The sequence below is a fragment of the Suncus etruscus genome, chromosome 13 (assembly GCF_024139225.1).
Source record: "Suncus etruscus isolate mSunEtr1 chromosome 13, mSunEtr1.pri.cur, whole genome shotgun sequence".
NCBI classification, from domain to species: Eukaryota; Metazoa; Chordata; class Mammalia; order Eulipotyphla; family Soricidae; genus Suncus; species Suncus etruscus.
The window spans coordinates 89,451,129-89,470,895 of record NC_064860.1 but is presented as its reverse complement, the minus strand read 5'-3'; the positions used below and the strand labels follow the sequence as shown (position 1 = coordinate 89,470,895).

Sequence of the window (19,767 nt, the reverse complement as noted above, 5' to 3'; positions counted from 1 at the left end):
TAGGAATGCAGAGAATACCAGGAGGAACATTTGGGGGATTAGGTGTTTGGGGGCCACACCCAGGGACTACTCCTGGTTCTGCCCTCAAGAATCACTCCTCACAGTGTTTTCAGGGACTATATGGAATGCTAGGGATCAAACCCAAGTCAGCCATGTTGTAAGTATCCTACCCACTGTAGTACGATTCTGGATTCAAGGATCTTTTAATATATACACGACTCTTTCCAATAATCTTCCAAAATGAATTTATTGTCAGAAATGAGTTTTTAGTTCTTTCCAACCTAACCAATCAGTTACTTATGGCTTAACCTAGTAAAAATCGAGTACACTAACTTTTCATGTAAATATTCTGAATGTTCTGATAATGAATACATGCATATTTGATTTAACTGGGGAAAACAACATTCAGATATTAAGCTACCTACTCTAATAAGAAGGAATTTTTGAAAGTAGTGTTTAATCACCAAATGAATTCTCCAAAACTGACTGAATTTTAAAATTTGTGATTTTCCCGTGAATAGATACGAGACAATTAACATAAAAAGAAAACAGATGTAGAAAACAAAGTATAGACTCCACACATGGAAAAATGTTATCAATAAGTATAATTTTTTAAGTTGACTAAAGTTTATTTACATTAATATAATTTACCATACTAATACCCACATGGTAATACCATATGGCAAATTCACAGTCAGTGCACCAATTTTACTTAGCACAGTCCTTTCTCATTACTACTTGCATAATTCCTAGAAGTTTAGAAATCTAATAAGTGCATGCTTCCCTATAAATTATATAATCTATGATTATTTCAACACAGTGGCTTGAAAAACAAATACACTATGCTTTCTGTTCCTGTCAGCAGTGACAATTTAGGGGTTTACAGGTGAACCAGACAATCCTCTTCAGACTTAAAGCTACAAGCTCTACCAACTTTTTTGTCCAATCTATCTCCATCTGTCATTCCCACCACCACCACCAAACACAGTGAGGAGAGGCTACTCCTCAAACAGAGCTCATAATTTTTAATTGAGCCCATCACATCAAGAAAAGCTACCTAATTTACAAAACTTGATCTACTCCATGGAGGGGATAGGGGATAGCATGCCCTCATTATCTCAGAAAGGCAAGCAGAGTTGAAGTAGGTTTTAAGAAGGGTTAAAGATAAGAAAGGCTTAAGTGCAAAACTAGATCAGGCTTTTTCAATTATATGGTGTTTTCCTCTCATATGAAAGTAATTGAGTGCAGTAACTACAGTTCCGCATAAAGTTTTTCAATAGGCTGGCCTGTGGACAATACACACCTGATCTCTACAGTCTACACTGTATATCACTTTTAAAATGAAGAAATAGAGGCTTTCAAAATTTAAATACCTAGAAAATAAAAAACAAGAATTCATGTCTAAGTTTCATCAAATGGTCATGAATTCTTGCCACTGCTTTCTCATCTCTATAAATTTTCTAACATTCATTTGTCAAATAACTCCTGAAATACAAAAATTAATGTTTAGTGTCAGTCCAAAAGTTGCTAATGTTAAAGAAAGTTTTTTTTAAATATTTTTTAAAATTTAGATCACATCTCTCTTAAGCAATAAATCTGAGAATATACTGAAATATTGATCTGAAAAGCAATGTATTATCAATCAGTTATTGAGTGGCTATGCTGATACTACTATTTGTAGGTACTACTATAAAACAAAGAATGAGATTAAAATGAGTAAAAATAAAAACTATAGTTTCCATAAGAAGCTGTTTTACATATCGAAGACATTAAACATTAGACACTGCTATCAAGAAAACAGGAAACATATCTATCCCTTTAATAAACTTCGAGCTACACAAAGAAATCTTGCTTGCAGAGATGATCTTCAGAAAATACAAGTTATAACTTAAAATAATTATTGCAACCTTAAAAAGTCACGTTTACTTCACGTATTTTACGAATTGGATTCAGAATCAAATGGATGTTCTTGAGATAGGTGGTGATAGGAGAGGGGCAGTCTTTAAACCTCAAGATTGGGTGTTTGATGATACCAACAACAGAGACTGTGTGAAAAGGGTGTTGGCACTACGGACAATGTCTTGGATTGGACGATAACTTGCCTGAAGCGTAGAGTTGGTCTTATGCCAGGAAACTTCAGGGGTAGGATCTCTTTGTATTTAGGCCAAGGTTATTCCTTTCCATGCCTCTCATATTTTGGTGAGCCTATACAAAGGGGACTTCTTCTGAGAATTATGTTATGGGTGATTGTCCTTCCACTGTAACTTTACCTTGTCCTCTTTCTTTGCATCTTTGTTCTCATAATTCAAAATAAAAAAAAATTAAAAAAAAAAAGAATGGGTGTTTGGTTAGTGAATGTGATACATAGTTGTAACTAGGTCTAAGAGTGTTTACAGATCACTGAGACCAGTGATGCGAAAGCTAATCAGTGTAAAAGATCAAAATCAGGGTCTCAGATATGCTAGATATGTGATGTACTGTTATAAATTTCACCCTGCACTTCGATTGTTGCTAGTACTTTATTAAAGAATATCTTCTGAATTCTGGGCTATAAAATTAAATTCAAAAAATTGGATAAACATATTTATCCAAATCATCCTAATATAATATTTTAACATGAAATTGTAAAATGTTTAAAGAAAAAAAAAAACAAAATATTTTGAAATCCAAAAATTTACCTATAGATTGACAAAATCAGAGCTAAAATTAACTCTTAAAAGTTTGAAAAGTAAGGTGGCCAAAGAAACAATACTGGAGTCTGATCTCTACACCACAAGAAATATGCCTGGTAACCCCAAAACCTCTGCATACACATACTGCATATGACAGGATCCAAGCAACACCGCATTCACACACTCACTGAGCCCACGCACCAACACACACACACACACACACACACACACACACACACACACACGATCCAAGGATGCCTGGACATAGAGGAAACCCTACTAGCTGAATGTTGCCCCCAAACAAAACTAAAGAAAAATGTCCCCTATCCTCATTCTAGACTAGAGAGTTTAAAAGTTTAGACATGCTTTTTCTGGCACCCCCTCTCGATATTTCCAGGTAACTCCAGCACTTTTGAGGGGGAAAGGCTCATTTCTTGTCTGAGCTCATTGCTAAATGTTGCTTTTAATTTTTCTTTCTTCTTTTCCTCATGAATTTTAATGTATATACGTATGCACTCACTACTGGGCCTAAGCAATATCACATATACACACACAATCACACACCACACACGAGTTCTTAGGCCCTATCACTGAATGAACCTTCCAAGGCCTCTTTTAAAATGCAGACATTTTCAAGTCTTTAAATAAAACAGATAGCAAGGGCCCAGAGAGATAGCACAGCGGTGTTTGCCTTGCAAGCAGCCAATCCAGGACCTAAGGTGGTTGGTTTGAATCCCGGTGTCCCATATGGTCCCCCGAGACTGCCAGGAGCTATTTCTGAGCAGACAGCCAGGAGTAACCACTGAGTACCGCCGGTGTGGCCCAAAAACCAAAAAAAAAAAAAAAAAAAAAAAAGCAAGGGCAATATCCTAGAAGATTTTTAAGTAACACAAACTAAATGACAAATTGTACTGTTAAAATACGGTTAGTTTTGGGGCCGGAGATATAGCATGGAGGTAAGGCGTTTGCCTTTCATGTAGAAGGTCATCGGTTCGAATCCCGGCATCCCATATGGTCCCCTGTGCCTGCCAGGAGCAATTTCTGAGCATGGAGCCAGGAGTAACCCCTGAGCACTGCAGGGTGTGACCCAAAAGCCACAAAAAAAAAAAAATATATATATATATATATACTGTTAGTTTCATTCTGTTAATGCTTAAGACAAAGATGCTCACTATTATTATAGTCATCCCCTCTTCTAGAGCCAGCAAGTGACATATAACAAATATGAGATCAAAAATATTAGTTGCAGATTATATAAAACTGAAAGTCCAATGAACAGGAAAATAAGCAAAACTATTCATATTAAGAGATTTATAGTAAATCAGAAGATAGATACCAGAAGTTAGTATCTTTTTATTAAAATAACAACAATGAAAAATGTACACAGGAGAAAGAGAACTCAAAGTAATAAAAATCATAAAAACCTGAGGAATAAATTTAAAGAAACAACACAGAAATTTGTGATAAAAACATAAAATTTTATTGACCATATCATACAAGTGAATATTTCCTATTAATAGTAGCCTCTAGTTACCCAGATTAGAAACTTGTAATGCCTTCATATTTTATCACTATCCTGATTTTTCATATTAGAAGTCCTATTAATTTCACTTCAGATATTTCACAAATTTCTTACTTCTTTGCTATATCCACTTCAATTAATATACCTACCCAGTTACCAATCTACACACAAACTCCATCAGATACCAGTTTAAAACCAGAGATGAGCAATTAAATCAGTGCTTCTCAATTATTTTCTGTCATGCCCCCCTAGGAAGAAGAAAACATTTCGCACCCTCCTCGCGATTGTAAATAGTATCTTTATTTAAAAACAAAACAAAACAAAACAAAACTTTAGGCCTGAAGAGATAGCACAGCGGTGTTTGCCTTGCAAGCAGCTGATCCAGGACCAAAGGTGATTGGTTAGAATCCTGGTGTCCCATATGGTGCCCCGTGCCTGCCAGGAGCTATTTCTGAGCGGACAGCCAGGAGTAACACCTGAGCATCACCGGGTGTGACCCAAAAAAAAAAAAAAAAAAAAAAAAAAAAAAACTTTAACCTGCAAAACAAAAATATATAAAAATAATTTGCGCTGATTTTTTAATCAGAGGCCATGTCTGGATTAATGGCTACAATGAGCACGTTTTGCAATGCTTAGCTTTTCGAAGTGGGGTTTGAAGTAGGACACAGCAACTCTCAGCTCCAGAGACATAAACAAGGGGCTTTAGCTTGTTATGAAATTGGGGAGGCACCCCACTATTTGAGAAGCACTGAGTTAAATCAAGATGAAGTCTATGCTCCAGTAATGAAGAGGCTTTCTGTCACTTGAAAATAAGTTCACCACCTCCTCCTCTCTTTTCAAGGCTAAAGATAAGGTTCTACCCTCAAAAGAGCTAGTAAAGAGATAAGGCCCCAAAAGAGTAGCACCCAAATACAGTCAGATGACTCCTCAAACCAACACAAACATCCACTGCCACACCTACACCCACATACCCTCACACACACCCCTTTATGTATCTGATACTTGAATATATATATATATATATATATATATATATATATATATATATATATATATATATATATATATGGATAAAAAAAGTCAGCACTACAACCCAACAACTGACATCATACTAAACTTATTTCGATTTTGAGGATATGTGAGTCTATATTGAAGTGAATACTTTATGGAAGAAAACACCAAAACTGTATGCTTCTTTATATCAAAATGCAAAAACCTCAAAGAAAAATACTCATAGCAAGCAACTTTGACTTTTTCCTTAGCTCCTAAAAGGAATGAAGCAGCACTTCCCTTTATTCATATAAAGCTTAACACCCCCAAACAGCTCTCTGCATTTGTCAACAGAAATACGTTACTAACAGTTGCTGAGAACTTAATTATACCAAGCAACTGTTCCAAATTCTTCATTTTATAGTGGCCTGTACAACTTACTGTGACATCATCTCTACTATTTTCACTCTTACTCAATTCCATCCCTAGTGGCAGGCTTTCTTTCCTGACACAGGATCATGCTTCCTTTAGATAACTTATCTAGAAACATTTCCCTGGAGATCACGGCCCTCTTATTTTTCTCAACTCCTTTTTAAGTATTTCCCTCAATACTTCTCTCCTGATCTATTTCCCTTCTGAACCATTACAATTCAAAAACTAATAAATCTGCTCTATAGTTTATTTTATTAACTGTGATTTTTATCATTTTTTTCTCTTACCAGATGTAAGTTGCATAAAAGGACTGTTTAATTCATTGGGCTTCTGCTGCCTAGTCAACTGTGACTAGCACATCATAGACTCTCAATGCATTGAACGAGGTATTCAATTAATATGGAATTAATATACCACAGTTAGCAAAATTTTACCTTCTAAAGAAATGAAAAGAATGAGAATTTGCTTACGGTCACATCATAAACCAAACAATCCAGTTTTACTATCTTCACTCCAAGATGCCTCTAATTTCTGCAGTAGAGTCCACATTAACTATGTTTTTAGAAGGTTTCCTTTATTAAGTAGTTACTTGCCAGCCAGGGGCACTTCATTATTTCTGTTCCAACTGGCATCTTCAATCTCTTATCATAGACTCACATTTGCAATACATACAATCAATACCAAAATACATTAACTAGCCAATGATTTTTGCAATGTCTGCTTCTGTATTATTTTAAACGTTCAGCTTTGACATTGTCCTTACACAGAAATCTTACCTTTATATATATATATATATATATTAAAACTGACAACTTCATAATCGATTTGATTCAATATGTAGGCCCCCCCCTTTTTTTTTACAATTTTTCTCCAAATGGGGCTGTAGAGCTCTAGTCAACATTAGCAGACACACACACACACACACACACACACACACACACACACACACACATCAGCCACACCTACAATAACCACGCCTGACTTAAAAAAAAAAAGTGCGTTTTTTTTAGACACAAGGATTGATAAATCATGCCAAGATAGAAACACCTTTGCACTTACAAAATCGGATGCTAATGAGGAACACCCTCCGCAGCAAAACCTGGTGCCCAAAAAGCCTTGCTCCTGGGTTAAGACTGACAACGACTCTTAAGTGGAATGCCTGCCTTGTCACAAATAAATGACCGATGGAGAAACTCGAGGAACAAATATTGGTGGAGCCAAGGGGTGGGTGGACCTAGGAGAGATTAAGAGGCTCCTCCCAGGCTGCTAGGCCAAAACACCAGAGGCAAGACATAGTTGCTCAGAGCCCTCACCACCTCTAGACAAGAGGGAAGCCACCATCGCTCAGCAAGGAAATGAGATCTCAGATAAAAAAAATCAAGACAAAAACAAAAACAAAAAAACCCTAGCCAACAGAAATGAACCAGAAGACAACTGAGGGTAAAAAAAATCAGCAACAACCTCCCAACCAGGAAGTCCCTGGAGAGAGCAAAATGCCCTTCGACTGGCAAGAGCTTCAATCAGCCTATTCTCGCGAGATTTCCGGTCAGCAGAAATCTCGCGGTGTTTCAGAGAAACCTTCAACTCTGAAGCTCCTTTCGTGGAATCTCACTGAGCGCTTGCTAGCCAGCCTCAATCTCGGCCCTCCCCTCCCTGCAGGGAGAGCAGTCTCCCAGAATGCCGCGCGCGCAACTTTCGCTTCGAACCGGAACCGGAAGTGACTGATTTGACGCGGGGTGGAGCCAACACAATCCAAAAAAAAGGCGCGGTGGAAGAAAGAAATCTAGGAGCGATCCTGTGGCTGACAGCTCTTTCCAGACAGGCCTGTGGTGGGGATCCCTGATCCCTGATGGACTCCACCGCCTGCTTGAAGTCCTTGCTCCTCACTATCAGTCAATACAAAGCTGTTAAATCAGAAGCTAATGCCACCCAGCTTTTGAGGCACTTGGAGGTGAGCAACCCTGAGGAGATCCTGGGGCCCTGGTCCTAGTGGGGTCCCAAATTAGAAAAGAGAGGGGACCCACTAGCAACCTTTTTTCTGCATGCTCAATTCTGTCACCCCCAAAGGACTCAACTTCCATTTTTTCCTCTCCCCAAAGCCCTTCCACTTTCTGATTGCAGCTGCCAGGGTGGTTAGGGGGTCCAGGAGTGCTCACTTAATTAAAGGCCTAGTAGGAGGGAGGAGAGAAGGGGAGGCTTTCATCACAGATGGCAGTTTTCCAGGTGAAGACGGTGGAGAATGATGAAAAACTTGGTTTTTTGATTCATTCATATGGCAGTTTTCCAGGTGAAGACAATGGAGAATGATGGAAAACTTGTTTTTTCATTCATTCATTCATTCATTCATTATTTATTTATTTATTTATTTATTGTCCACCAGGGATAAGACTGTCGTTGAAAAGTGATCATCAAAACATGGCTCGATTGCCCCTTAAACAGCACATGATCTTCAACTGTTGCTCTCACTGCTTTACTATTACCGAACTGTTGGTTGAGCTGGAACTTGGGGACCTGTAGCAACTTGATCTTAATGAAAGTCGCAGCGTTCACCTTTACTAGTCATTAAAAAAAAAAGAATCAATTATATTTGCTACATGTTAATAAAACATTCATTTTAAAAACAGTTCCTACTTCCATGGAAATGAAGAGTTGTGCTTATTGTTTACATAAGGTGGCATTTCAAAATCATTATGTTTCCTTGGCATAAAAACCTAAACAAAAATATAGTTACCATGACTATTTAATCATTTTCCTTTCTTTGACAATAAAACCCCCCTCCAAAAAAAATCCAGATATGCTGTTTTTGTTTGTTTAGTTTTTTAAAAATATCTTTATTTAAGCACCCTGATTACAAATATATTTTAATTGGGTTTCACTTCTGGACATTACTTTTTTCATTACTACAATATCACTACTCACAGTTTTCGCAACACAAATGTAGAATTGCTTTCACTTTCTTTTAGTTTCAGGTGATTTGTTTCTAGGATTCTTAGCACAGCTTTCTGTGATTCTATTTCTAGTTAGGCTTTTAATTATCTGACGTTTGTAGTGCTTTCATTGAATTCAATTCCTTCAATTAAACTAAAACCCAGTTTAAGACTGTGGTAGCTTCTTTATGTTCTCATAGAAGGGACTGTAATTTTTTAAATATTCTGTTCTCTTAATTCTATGAAAAGGTTAAATTATCAAAGATTTCAAATACTGGGAAGCATCCCTGAAATATAATTGTATCAACCTTTGGTGGGTGTATAGTGGATTGAATATGTCCTTAGTGACAGTGATAAAGGTTCTAATAGTGATAAAGAAGTTAACGGTTCAATGCAATTGCATTGCCTCTTATGACTGAAACTGCACTTCTCATTTTCAGAAGCCATTAATAATAGTAATGTGAGCTGTCAATTTTATTGACGAAATAACACTAATTATCCACTAATCTAAAGCTTACTCTAAGAATGAACAGATAGGTTATGAGTGAGTACATTGAAAACTGAAAAGAATTACCACCATTTGTAATGCACCCAAAATATGCCTACATTAAAATAAATACTAAAGCATTATTACTAATGTACTGTGAATTCAAAGAGATTTAAAAGAATTTTGAGGCTGTGTTCCTAGATTTTTCAAGCTACTTAATACTCCTATATCCTTTAGAGTGAGAGAGTATACATAAGAACTTAACATGTTTTATGAGTTTTTAAATTTTTAACCATTTGGGTAGAGTAATGGTGAATGTTTTCATTTAGACCTTAGGAGAACAATATCCAAGTAAACAAAAAAGGAATAGATCCTATATAAAGATTGTTCCTTCCAGAATTTTGCTATATTCGTGTTTTTATTTTTTAATAGTTCTAGACAGAAGCTGAGCTGTGAAATTTTTTTGATTGGCAGAGCTAGACACGTCTCATTCTTAAGGTTTTTCTAGCCACAATTTTGTATTCATGGGCATAAAATCAAAAATAGTGAATACAGGGGCCAGATCGGTGGTGCAAGTGGTAGGGCATTTGCCTTGTACGCAGCTGATCCATGACCACGATGCGTCCCGTATGGTCCTCCAAGCCAGGAACAATTTCTGAGCGCATAGCCAGGAGTAACCCCTAATTGTCACTGGATGTGGCCCAAAAACAAAAAACAAAATACAACAACAAAAAAATAGTGAGTCCCGCAAGATGTATGTCTCACTTTATGAGTTTGAAAACTAGTTAACCTTGTACTTTATTATGAAACTGAAAAGAATTACCACCATTTGTAATGCACCTAAAATATGCCTAAATTAAAATAAATACTAAAGCATTATTACTAATGCACTTTGGATGAACTGACTTTTTTTTTTTTTTGTAAAAGCAATACAGTTTCTTTTTATATTTAGAAAGATCTGAGGGAGGAGAGAGTATTCATTTAAGAGAGAACATAAGCTTCTCCAGTGTGAAAATAGACAAGCAAAAAAAAATATAGAAACTTACAAGCAAAATACATGTTCAAAGGAGAACATGGGCTTGAAATGAAAAGCCAGAACTGAATTCTTTTCTTTGAAATGGTGAAGAGATTAACATTTTTGTTCTCCTTTTTATATATAGTCCAAATTTAATTATTTATTGCCTTTGGTGGGTTTTTTTTTTGGGGGGTGGGGTTCAGACCCTCTGTGCTTTGGACTTCACATTCTGGCTTCTTTAGAATTAAAGCAGGTGACCTTTAAGCACTTAAGTTTCTTCATCATTCAGTCTTTTTCAAAATGAAGAATAGTTCACATAAAATATATTAATTTCAGGCCTATCATATAATTGATTTTGTACAGTGTTTGACTTCTGTAGAGTGTTAAAAGATAAGTCTCCCATCTAATCTTAGCAATTTTTGAAATTTACAATACAGTATCATTGCTAATGAACTCACATTGCACACTACATCCTATTATTTTACAACTGGAAAATTGTACCTCAAACTAATCATCCATTTTGCCCCCCCAATCACACTCCCCTTAGTTATTTTTATCTGTGATCTTTGTTTGCCCTGACTGAGATATAAATGAAATGATATTTACCGTTGGCCATGTATTAATTTTAACTTTATTGTTTTTTGGTGGGAGTACAGCCATCTGTGTTCAAGATTTACTCCTGGCAGGGCTTTAGGGAGGGGTCATATAGAGTGCCAGGGATCAAACTTGGATTGTCCCTCATGTAAATCAAGCATCCTACATGTTATACTATGACTCTGGCCCTGAATTCAGTGTTTTTACCACTGGAACACGTTAAATAGTAAAGAACGAATCCATACACTGTGTATTATGAAATGACTGCTAAACCTGGTTGCCAGAATATTTCTCAATTTGACAGTTCTTTGCTTATCAACAACCAACAAATTTAGCACAGCTTCAGTTGGTGTTTTTGTTTTTGTTTTTAAATATAAGCCCTATTGATGTGATCACAATACTCTACTTTTCCTCTGCAATTGCAGATTGCTTTCTCAGCTGTTTGTCTTAACAATCTTTTTAAAAACCACTTTTTAAATTAAAAAAAAAAAAGTTTTCTTTCAGGTTTGGTTTGAAGTCAAAATCTCAAGTATCCCAGTTTTGGAGATTAGAAGTAGTTTATCCATATCTCTAGGTTTTCTAGTACTTTGTAACTCATAATGGTGACAACATTTTTATTTTAATTTTCTTCCTACTTATATTCCTTTATTATTTTAACACCATAATTTACCTAATTGTTTACAAAACAGTCATTTAAAGCACTAAATGTTCAAACACCAATCCCATCACCATAACCCACTTATATGCAAATACACAAAAAAATTATTTCATAGTGTTTGCTACAACACAAAGGCAAATGGAATTATGAAAATTTAGATCAACCGAGTTAATACTAAATGGTTATCTTTCTATGTTGTTACTAAAATCAGTGTCCTAAGGATTTATTGGACTACGGTTGCTAGTTGAGTCTTCTATGTTACTGTTTAGGTTCACTGAGCTGGTTAGATTACTATGTGATATTCTGATAAGATTTCCTGTGATACTCTTAGGCTGTCACTACTATAAAATATTAAAGTGTTGCACAGTGGCATAGTTCATGATTTATAAATATGAAACAAATTTTTTCGCTTGCAAGTTTGATAAGGTTAAGACACGGAGCTGTGCATTTTTGTAGGGGTGGCATTTGGCTGCTATATTTCATGAAGAAATGAGTATCTGATCCCAACTTCTTTCTGAAAATGCCACAGATTATCAGCCAGGACCAGACTATAGGATGTATCAGGAGTCATTATTTTCTTTTGGAGCATAGGGATAAGCAAGGTTATTTTTATGTTGGAAAGAGAGTCTGGGTTGTTGGATTTTTTGGTTTATATGTATTGCAGGAGTGAGGGAGGTAATTTGCCCAATCTGCTTCCAAAAGGGAAGACCTAGAGTTTTCAGCCCTGTAGGATCCTTTCATGTGAGGATTTTGCTGCTCATATTATATGATTTCTGTCACAGAGCTGGGCCGTTTCTGTTGGAGTGTATAGGGAGTGACATTCGGCTACTGTGGTTCATGAAGACAGGAAGTCTGTCCTTCACATTCTTTCTGAAAATGCTACAGGGGTCTCATCCTGAACCAGTTGACTAGATGGCCAAAATGCATTTGTTTCCAGATAAGTGAAAACAAATTCATTTTTGAAAAGAATAGAAAGAAAATAAAAAGAACAAGGAGCAAGAAAATTTAAAAACAAAAGAAAAAAGTACAGAGGCAAGCTAATTTATGAAAATTATTGTATCTCCAATGAGGCCATTAAAACAGTGACAGAGGTTTAATAAACTGTGTTAGCTGCCCATTCTATTAAATGGTGTGTGTCTATAAGGAAGACAAGAGCAAATGAAGTTATCCAGAAATTCAAAGCACTAGAACCGATACTTTGACTTTTAGGAGTGAGTTTTCAGCTGCCAGGCCTCCTGGAAAAAGGAGAATGTAGGTAAAGGTATTTACCCCCAAAGCCCTGGAATACGTCCACATACCAGCATACTTGAAGTTTGGTGTCAAATTGGTGTGCCTGAAGAGAATTGTAGAGGGTTGCTGTGTGGGGCCATAAGCAAAACAGTGGCTCTGGGTGATAGATGCTGCTGGTGTGGCTTCAGTAGGGCGGAGACTTTGCTCACTTTTCTCTTTCCAAGATTGCTGCCTTTCTGCTTCCTGGCTGGTTTATCCATGGTCTTTCATGAATTGGTTTACATCTCGTTCAAGAAAAGAGTGAGTCTAATAAGCTGGCCCATTGTGAACATGGTGATTGCTGCCATGCTTCCCAGAAGGAAGATATGGGAGAAGGATGCCCTTCACTTGCTCCAAAAAGCTCTGGTGATACCAACCTAGATAACAGCATACCTGAAGTTTGGTCAGATTGGTGTCCCCGAAGAGAATCATAGAGGGGTGGCGAGGTAGGGCCACCAGCAAGATGGTAATTCTGGGTAATGTCTAACACATTTTAATTATTGTTTTGTAGGTAATTTCTAGTCAGAAGCTCACACGATTGTTTACATCAAATCAAATATTACCAGGTGAATGCTTGAGTTGCCTTGTAGAGCTGCTTGAAGATCCCAACATAAGTGCTCCACTGATCTTAAGTATCATCAGTTTACTATCTCAACTAGGTAATTTAATTCCTTTGTTTATTTTTTGGAAGATGATTTTAATTTTTCTAAAGATTTCAGTTATAATGAGAAGTATTCACTTTCAACAGATTTTTAAACACAGGACTTCTTATAATTATTATTCATTCTGGATCTCCAAATGGAATATTATCTACATCTATTCTTTTTTTTTTGTTGGTTTTGGGCCACACCCATTGACGATCAGAGGTTACTCCTGGCCATGCACTCAGAAATCGCTCCGGCTTGGGGGATCATATTGGACACCAGGGGATCGAACCTTGGTTTGTTCTAGGCTAGCGCAGGCAAGGCAGACATGAATCAAAACTTTGATTATCTTAAAAGATAAGTGGGTTGCAGAGGAGTGCACACTATAAAATACTGGCCCACATTTGCAACTAGATGTAATATATTAGTTTACTTTTGCTAGTGTAGGGCACTCCAGTCACAGTCAAAGATAATGACCAAAAGGCATCCTACTTTATCAGACTACACTGAACTTGAGCTAAGGGTAATACTTATTTTCTACTCTATCTTTAGCTTTAATTTTTTCATTTAATTTCTTAATTTATGTTTGGGGTAAAGTAAGATATTTGGGGGCTAGAGTGATGGCACAGTGGCAGGTCATTTGCTTTGTAAACAGCTGACCTGAGTTTGATCCCTGGTATCCTTATTGTCCCCACCAGGAGTGATTTCTGAGTACTTCTGGGTGTGCCCCCCAGGTATAAAAAGGGGGGTATAAAAAAGGTGAGATATTTCTGTATGTGATTATGCTTACAATTTTTTTGATCCCAGTGATATTGAGTATAGTATATACAATTGGGTATATACAACTGAGCATACAATCAAACTTACTTTGATAATAAAAATGTTCTCTATCTTTGTTATCTTATATCATTTATAACCAACACTCATATAGAGCTGTTGATTATTGTCATGAAGATAGGAGACTGAGAATTAAATTTTAATCTTAATTTAAGAAATATGGCCTCATGATTACCGAATTAGACAACATGAATATAGCAGGTAAATAGAATGAGACTTTAGCTATCAGTGATAACCCTCATTATGGGGGGGGGGGGGGAATAATGATTTTTTTTTCATTTATTTTTGAGGCAAGTAGCTTCCCAGGCAGTGCTCAATGTTGTTTTGACTTTCAGCAAAATTCAGCCTGACTATATGAACCTGATGGCTCAGTTCTTGAGCACCTGGCCATACTCCTGGGAGGCCCAAGGACAATCTTGACCTTGCCTAGGAGGGGAGAACCAAAGGATGAGGCATACCTCACTGGCATTAAACGCTAGGGCCTAGCACAGCAGAGACATTCTAGATGTTTTGAGCTGTCTCTCCTGCCATAAAGATTAACTTTTCTTGTGTGTGAGAGAGAGATTTTGTAACTTGATTATTTCTTCAGTTTAGTTGTCCTCCACACTGTAGGCTTATTTTTGTTTTGGGGTTTTGGGAAGTTTTTTTTGTTGGTTTGGTATGGCGGCCACACCCACTGGTGCTCAAGGTTTACTCCTGACTGCATTCAGAATACTACTGGAGGTACTCAGGGGACTAACCTACATTGGCCTCATACAAGGAAGTGTATAATCTCTAGCCCCAGACACACTAGATTCTCTAGTGTTGAAGCTTATTTCATTTTCATAAAGCTTTGTTGAGCCCTATATGAATGCTCACATCTTTTGTGTGTTCCATCTTCATGACAAATATCTAGGGTTATTTTAGTGCCCAAGATACATGTTTCTTGAAAAAAAAAAAAAAACTAAGTGTGAGGCCAGAGTGATAGCACAGCGGGCAGGTCATTTGCCTTGCACATGGCCGACCTTGGTTCGATCCGTGGTATCCCATATTGTCCCCCAAGATATTAGGAGTGGATTCTGAGTGCAAAGCCAGGAGTGACCTCAGAACACAAAAATGGGGAGAGGGATAGCACAGAGGGTAGGGCATTTGCCTTGCATACAGCTGACCTGTTCAATCTCTGGCATCCCATATGGTCCCCTGATCCCCCAAGCCTGGCAGGAGTAACTTTTGAGCACAGAGCTATGAGTAACTCCTGAACACTGCCAAGTGTACCCCCACCCAAAGAAAAGAAAAATACATATTCCTATCTTTTTGTTTTGGTTTGGTTTTTTGGGGGAGCCACACCTGGTGACATTCAGGTGTTACTCCTGGCTATGCGCTCAGAAATCACTCCTAGCTTGAGAGACCATATGGGATGCTGGAAGATCGAACTCCTGTCCATCATAGGTCAGCAACTTGCAAGGCAAATGCCCTACTGCTGCGCCACCACTCTGGCCCCAAGAAATACATAATTATCTTTTATTTTTATTTGTTAAGCCTTTAATGTAAGTTTTTGTTTTGGGGTATACCTAGTAGTGATCAAGTGCTGCCCATTGATTTTTCTGGTAATATTTAGGGCACCATTAGGTGCCAGAGATTAAAACTGGGCCTTCTACATGCAGAACATGTATGCCCCACATACTTTGAACTATCTCCCTGGCTACTGTTTAGTTAATACTATTTTTTAGAGCAGAAAATTAAAAACAATCATCTTTTAAGAGCAGGTTTTATTACTTGAAATAAATCTGTTTCACTCAAATTATTTGACAAAGCAAGTACAAAAAAATAGTTACATACTCCCATATTTCTTTCCTTTTTTCCAGTACATATAATTTTTGTTATTAGAATACTGAATTGGAAGTACTTGTAAATAAAATAAACATGCCATGTTTTGTATTTCTATAGAATAAGTTTAACATGAAGTCAATCTTAAAATATTTATCTTTTACTCATAAATAAGACCATATATAAAACTAATATATTGCATGCATTGAATTTTAATTTTCAGCCACAGACCATGAAACCAGAGACTGTCTTCAGAGTATATACAATCTGAATAGCGTTCTGGCAGGAGTGGTTTGTCGGAGCAGCACTTGCCACAGTGATTCAGTGTTTCTTCAGGTATACACCCAAACAGTACTTCACCACCTAATACTTGTTTTCTCCCCTTATTTTTTCATCAAAATTAATAGTATCCATTATAAGCTGCTGATTTGAGATAATAAGGCTGGTATATTGTATATGATTAAACAAAGGTCTTACCATTAATTTAAGAGCTAGTCAATAACCCAGGTATTAAAAGTTTCTAGAAAAAGAAGCTTATCCATATCTATCACCATTATTAAATGAAAACAAATAACATAGCTGCTTTGACAGATTGGTAAACACAGATGTAGCATTGAGTATAAACCACTTACATTAAATTCTAATTTGTTAGCATCTAGTTAGTCCCTTGAGGAAACTTTCTATGAATACTGAAGTTATAGATACAGCTTTATTTAGCATATATCCAATCCCCTTATACTTCATTAAGCTTAAATTCAATCAGTTATGAGAAAAATGTTGCCTAGTAAACTGACATGCAATTTTAAGGATAGTAAAGTGTGAAAGATATATGTCTTAAAATTGATGTAATCTGTATGTGTTTCAACATGCATGCAAAGTTGATTAAACTGGCTAAATGACTGCTCTGAAATAGTATAGAAATATATGAAATCAGATGAAATGTAATGTTTTAGAAGTGTCATTACTTTTTTTTATTTTTTGCAGCCCTCTCAAAAGGGAGGGAGAGAAGTTTATAGAGAGAGAAGACAGAGCAGAGAGAGATGAGACAAAGAGAGAGAGAGAGAAAGAAGAGAGAGAAAGAGAGAGACAGGACAGAGCTTCTGAGCAGGGAATTGGAGAATGAATGTGTCATTATTTTTTGTCTTATAAAACAAGATTGAATCCTTTTGAGAAATGAAACTTTTTCTGTCTACCTCCAAAATTGGTGAGATGCTCAGAATATGAATCAGATTCAATTCTCTGAGCAGCAGTATATTTATATATGTTGTGTTCATTATTTTCTTACTTTCAGTGCATTCAGATCCTGCAGAGGTTAACGTATAATGTCAAAATTTTCCATTCTGGTGCCAATATAAATGAATTAATTACATTCCTGATAGATCATATGTGAGTATGCAGTGGGACATGAATTATAATGGATTGTTTTGGGTGAGTGGGTACATGGACCATACCTAGTCGAATCTTAGTCCTCTGTAATTTTTCTTATTTGTGTTTTAATATTGAGAAAGATACAGTCACTGAAAATGCTAAATACTGTTCAGAGCTTGACTATGCATATTGTTTCTTTGCCAGAGAAGAGGAGACTTGACTCCATTCCCAAGCAATGCTCTAGCATCCAGTGGCCACTTTAGGGGATTCTTGGTCCATCTGTATAAGCCAGACAAGTCAGTGCTAAGGCTTGGTGATATACTAATCAAGCCACAAGCACTCAGATGCCAGTAGGGCCACACCCAGTGTTGCTTGGTGTTTTAACAAACAGGACTACACCTACTGTTATAGAAAGTAGAGGGCTTGTGGTGTCAGGGCCTTGTGCAGGCCAGGTTTGTGTTCCCAACATTATGAGCTATCTTCTATCTAGCCCTCGGATTTTGCTTTTCACATGTTAAGAGGAAGGAATTTTAATGTAAATTACCAATATAACTGAAGTAATTTAAAATGAACTTAACTGCTTTTTTATATTTTCCTTAAAACAACAGTCAGTCTTCTGAAGATGAGTTGACAATGCCTTGTCTAGGATTAATGGCAAATCTTTGTCGACAGAATCTTTCTGTTCAAACTTATATAAAGACTTTGGTAAGAGATGTTTGTGACGTACTTCTTGTTGTGGGTTTCATGCTTAAATTTTGGAGGGGAAAGTTTGGATGGATCTCACTCAGCAATGTTCAGGTCTTACTGCCTGTCTTGTGCTCAGGATCACTGCTGACGGGGTTTGGGAGAACATATTTTCTGCCTGCAGAGCAAGTGTCTTACCCTCTGTACTCTCTCTCTGACCCACTCTTGTTAAAATGTTTCTTTTTTTTTTTAAATAAAAGTAAGAATTCTAATATATCATGCAACTGACCTATCAAAGCTAATAGTCACATTGGTTTATAAAGTATTTCACTAGTCGTGTTTATTATTTTTAAGACAAGTGGATACTTAGTGAAAAGATTGATTTCTCAAACTGTTATTCATATATACCATATTTTTTGTTTTGTTTTGTTTGGGGCTACACCCAATGGCACTTAGTTACTTCTGTTTCTGCACTCAGAAATCGCTCCTGGCAGGCTCTGGGGACCATATAGGACACCAGCGATCGAACCAGGGTCAGCTGCATGCAAGGCAGGCGCCCTACCCTTTGATCTATTGCTCTTGCCCCAATGCCATTATTTTTGATAATAAATAAACAAAATTTGTTTTGTTAAATTTTTCTACAGATAGGAAATAAATCTTCATTAATCCCATTTTGATAGTTTATATTTCCATAATAATCAGTGGTAGGTCTGTGATGAATCAGGGTCTAGTAACAGCTAACTTTACTTATGATAATTGAAAGCATATAGATAAGATTAACCAAAGCACAAAACACTTAAACATTATATTTTCTTCCTTTTTTTATTCTGTGCTTTGTAAATAGCTCCTCAGAAGTGTTCGTAGTTTAACTTTAATATGTCAAGTATTGTGTTCTTCTGACCAGATCTTTAGCAGCGAATGTTATTCAAAATTGTGAAATCACTTGAAAAAAAATTATCTCATCAACATATGTTTAAAACCTGCTCTTCACTAGTATAGAGCCAATCTTAAATTATATATGAAAGATTTGTTCAGTCCTTGAATAATCTTTTATTGCTAATGATAATGTTTTTAAAAAGCTAACCTATTCTATGAGTTTATGCATTATAATATAAAACTCAATTTTTATGCTAACTAATTTTTAAAATTTTTTCTTTATCAGAATAATGTAAAATCTTTTTATCGAACACTTATAAGCTTTCTGGCCCATAGCAGTTTAACTGTTGTGGTATTTGCACTTTCAATATTATCCAGTTTGACATTAAATGAAGAAGTTGGAGAAAAGGTAGGTATCTTTTTTATTATATATATAATATAATAATAGTTTTTATTTTTTTTTTTTTTTTTTTTTTTTTGTGGTTTTTGGGTCACACCCGGCAGTGCTCAGGGGTTACTCCTGGCTCCATGCTCAGAAATTGCTCCTGGCAGGCACGGGGGACCATATGGGACGCCGGGATTCGAACCGATGACCTTCTGCATGAAAGGCAAACGCCTTACCTCCATGCTATCTCTCCAGCCCCTAATAATAGTTTTTAAAATCTACATGCACACCAAGTTCATTACAGAAATATTTTTAATAACCAACATAGTAATCAACACAAATGTCCACTGACAGATGAGTGAATAAAAAAAGCCTGTGGTGTATAGATCTATACATAGACATATAATAAAATACTATATTAGATATATGTGGTATATATTCAATGGAATACCATGATACTCAGTTACAAAAATTGAAACCTTATCTTTTTCTACAACTTAGATGGAACTAGCAAGTGTCATGTTCAGCACAATTAATCAAAGGAAGAAAGATGAATGCTGGATTATCTCACTCATCTGTGACATCTTAAAAATAATGGAAT

The 19,767-nt window shown here is 36.4% G+C and overlaps 1 protein-coding gene across 1 annotated transcript in view; it reads left to right on the top strand.

Annotated features, from left to right (window-relative positions):
• The first annotated feature begins 7,465 nt into the window (after positions 1-7,465).
• Positions 7,466-19,767, top strand: part of CIP2A (cellular inhibitor of PP2A) — a 42,661-nt gene continuing 30,359 nt past the window's right edge. The window contains exons 1-6 of the mRNA XM_049785681.1: positions 7,466-7,567; positions 13,078-13,225; positions 16,077-16,189; positions 17,145-17,239; positions 17,830-17,926; positions 19,068-19,190. Of these exons, the coding sequence (XP_049641638.1) occupies positions 7,466-7,567; positions 13,078-13,225; positions 16,077-16,189; positions 17,145-17,239; positions 17,830-17,926; positions 19,068-19,190 (678 nt within the window). The remainder of the gene's footprint in view (positions 7,568-13,077; positions 13,226-16,076; positions 16,190-17,144; positions 17,240-17,829; positions 17,927-19,067; positions 19,191-19,767) is intronic.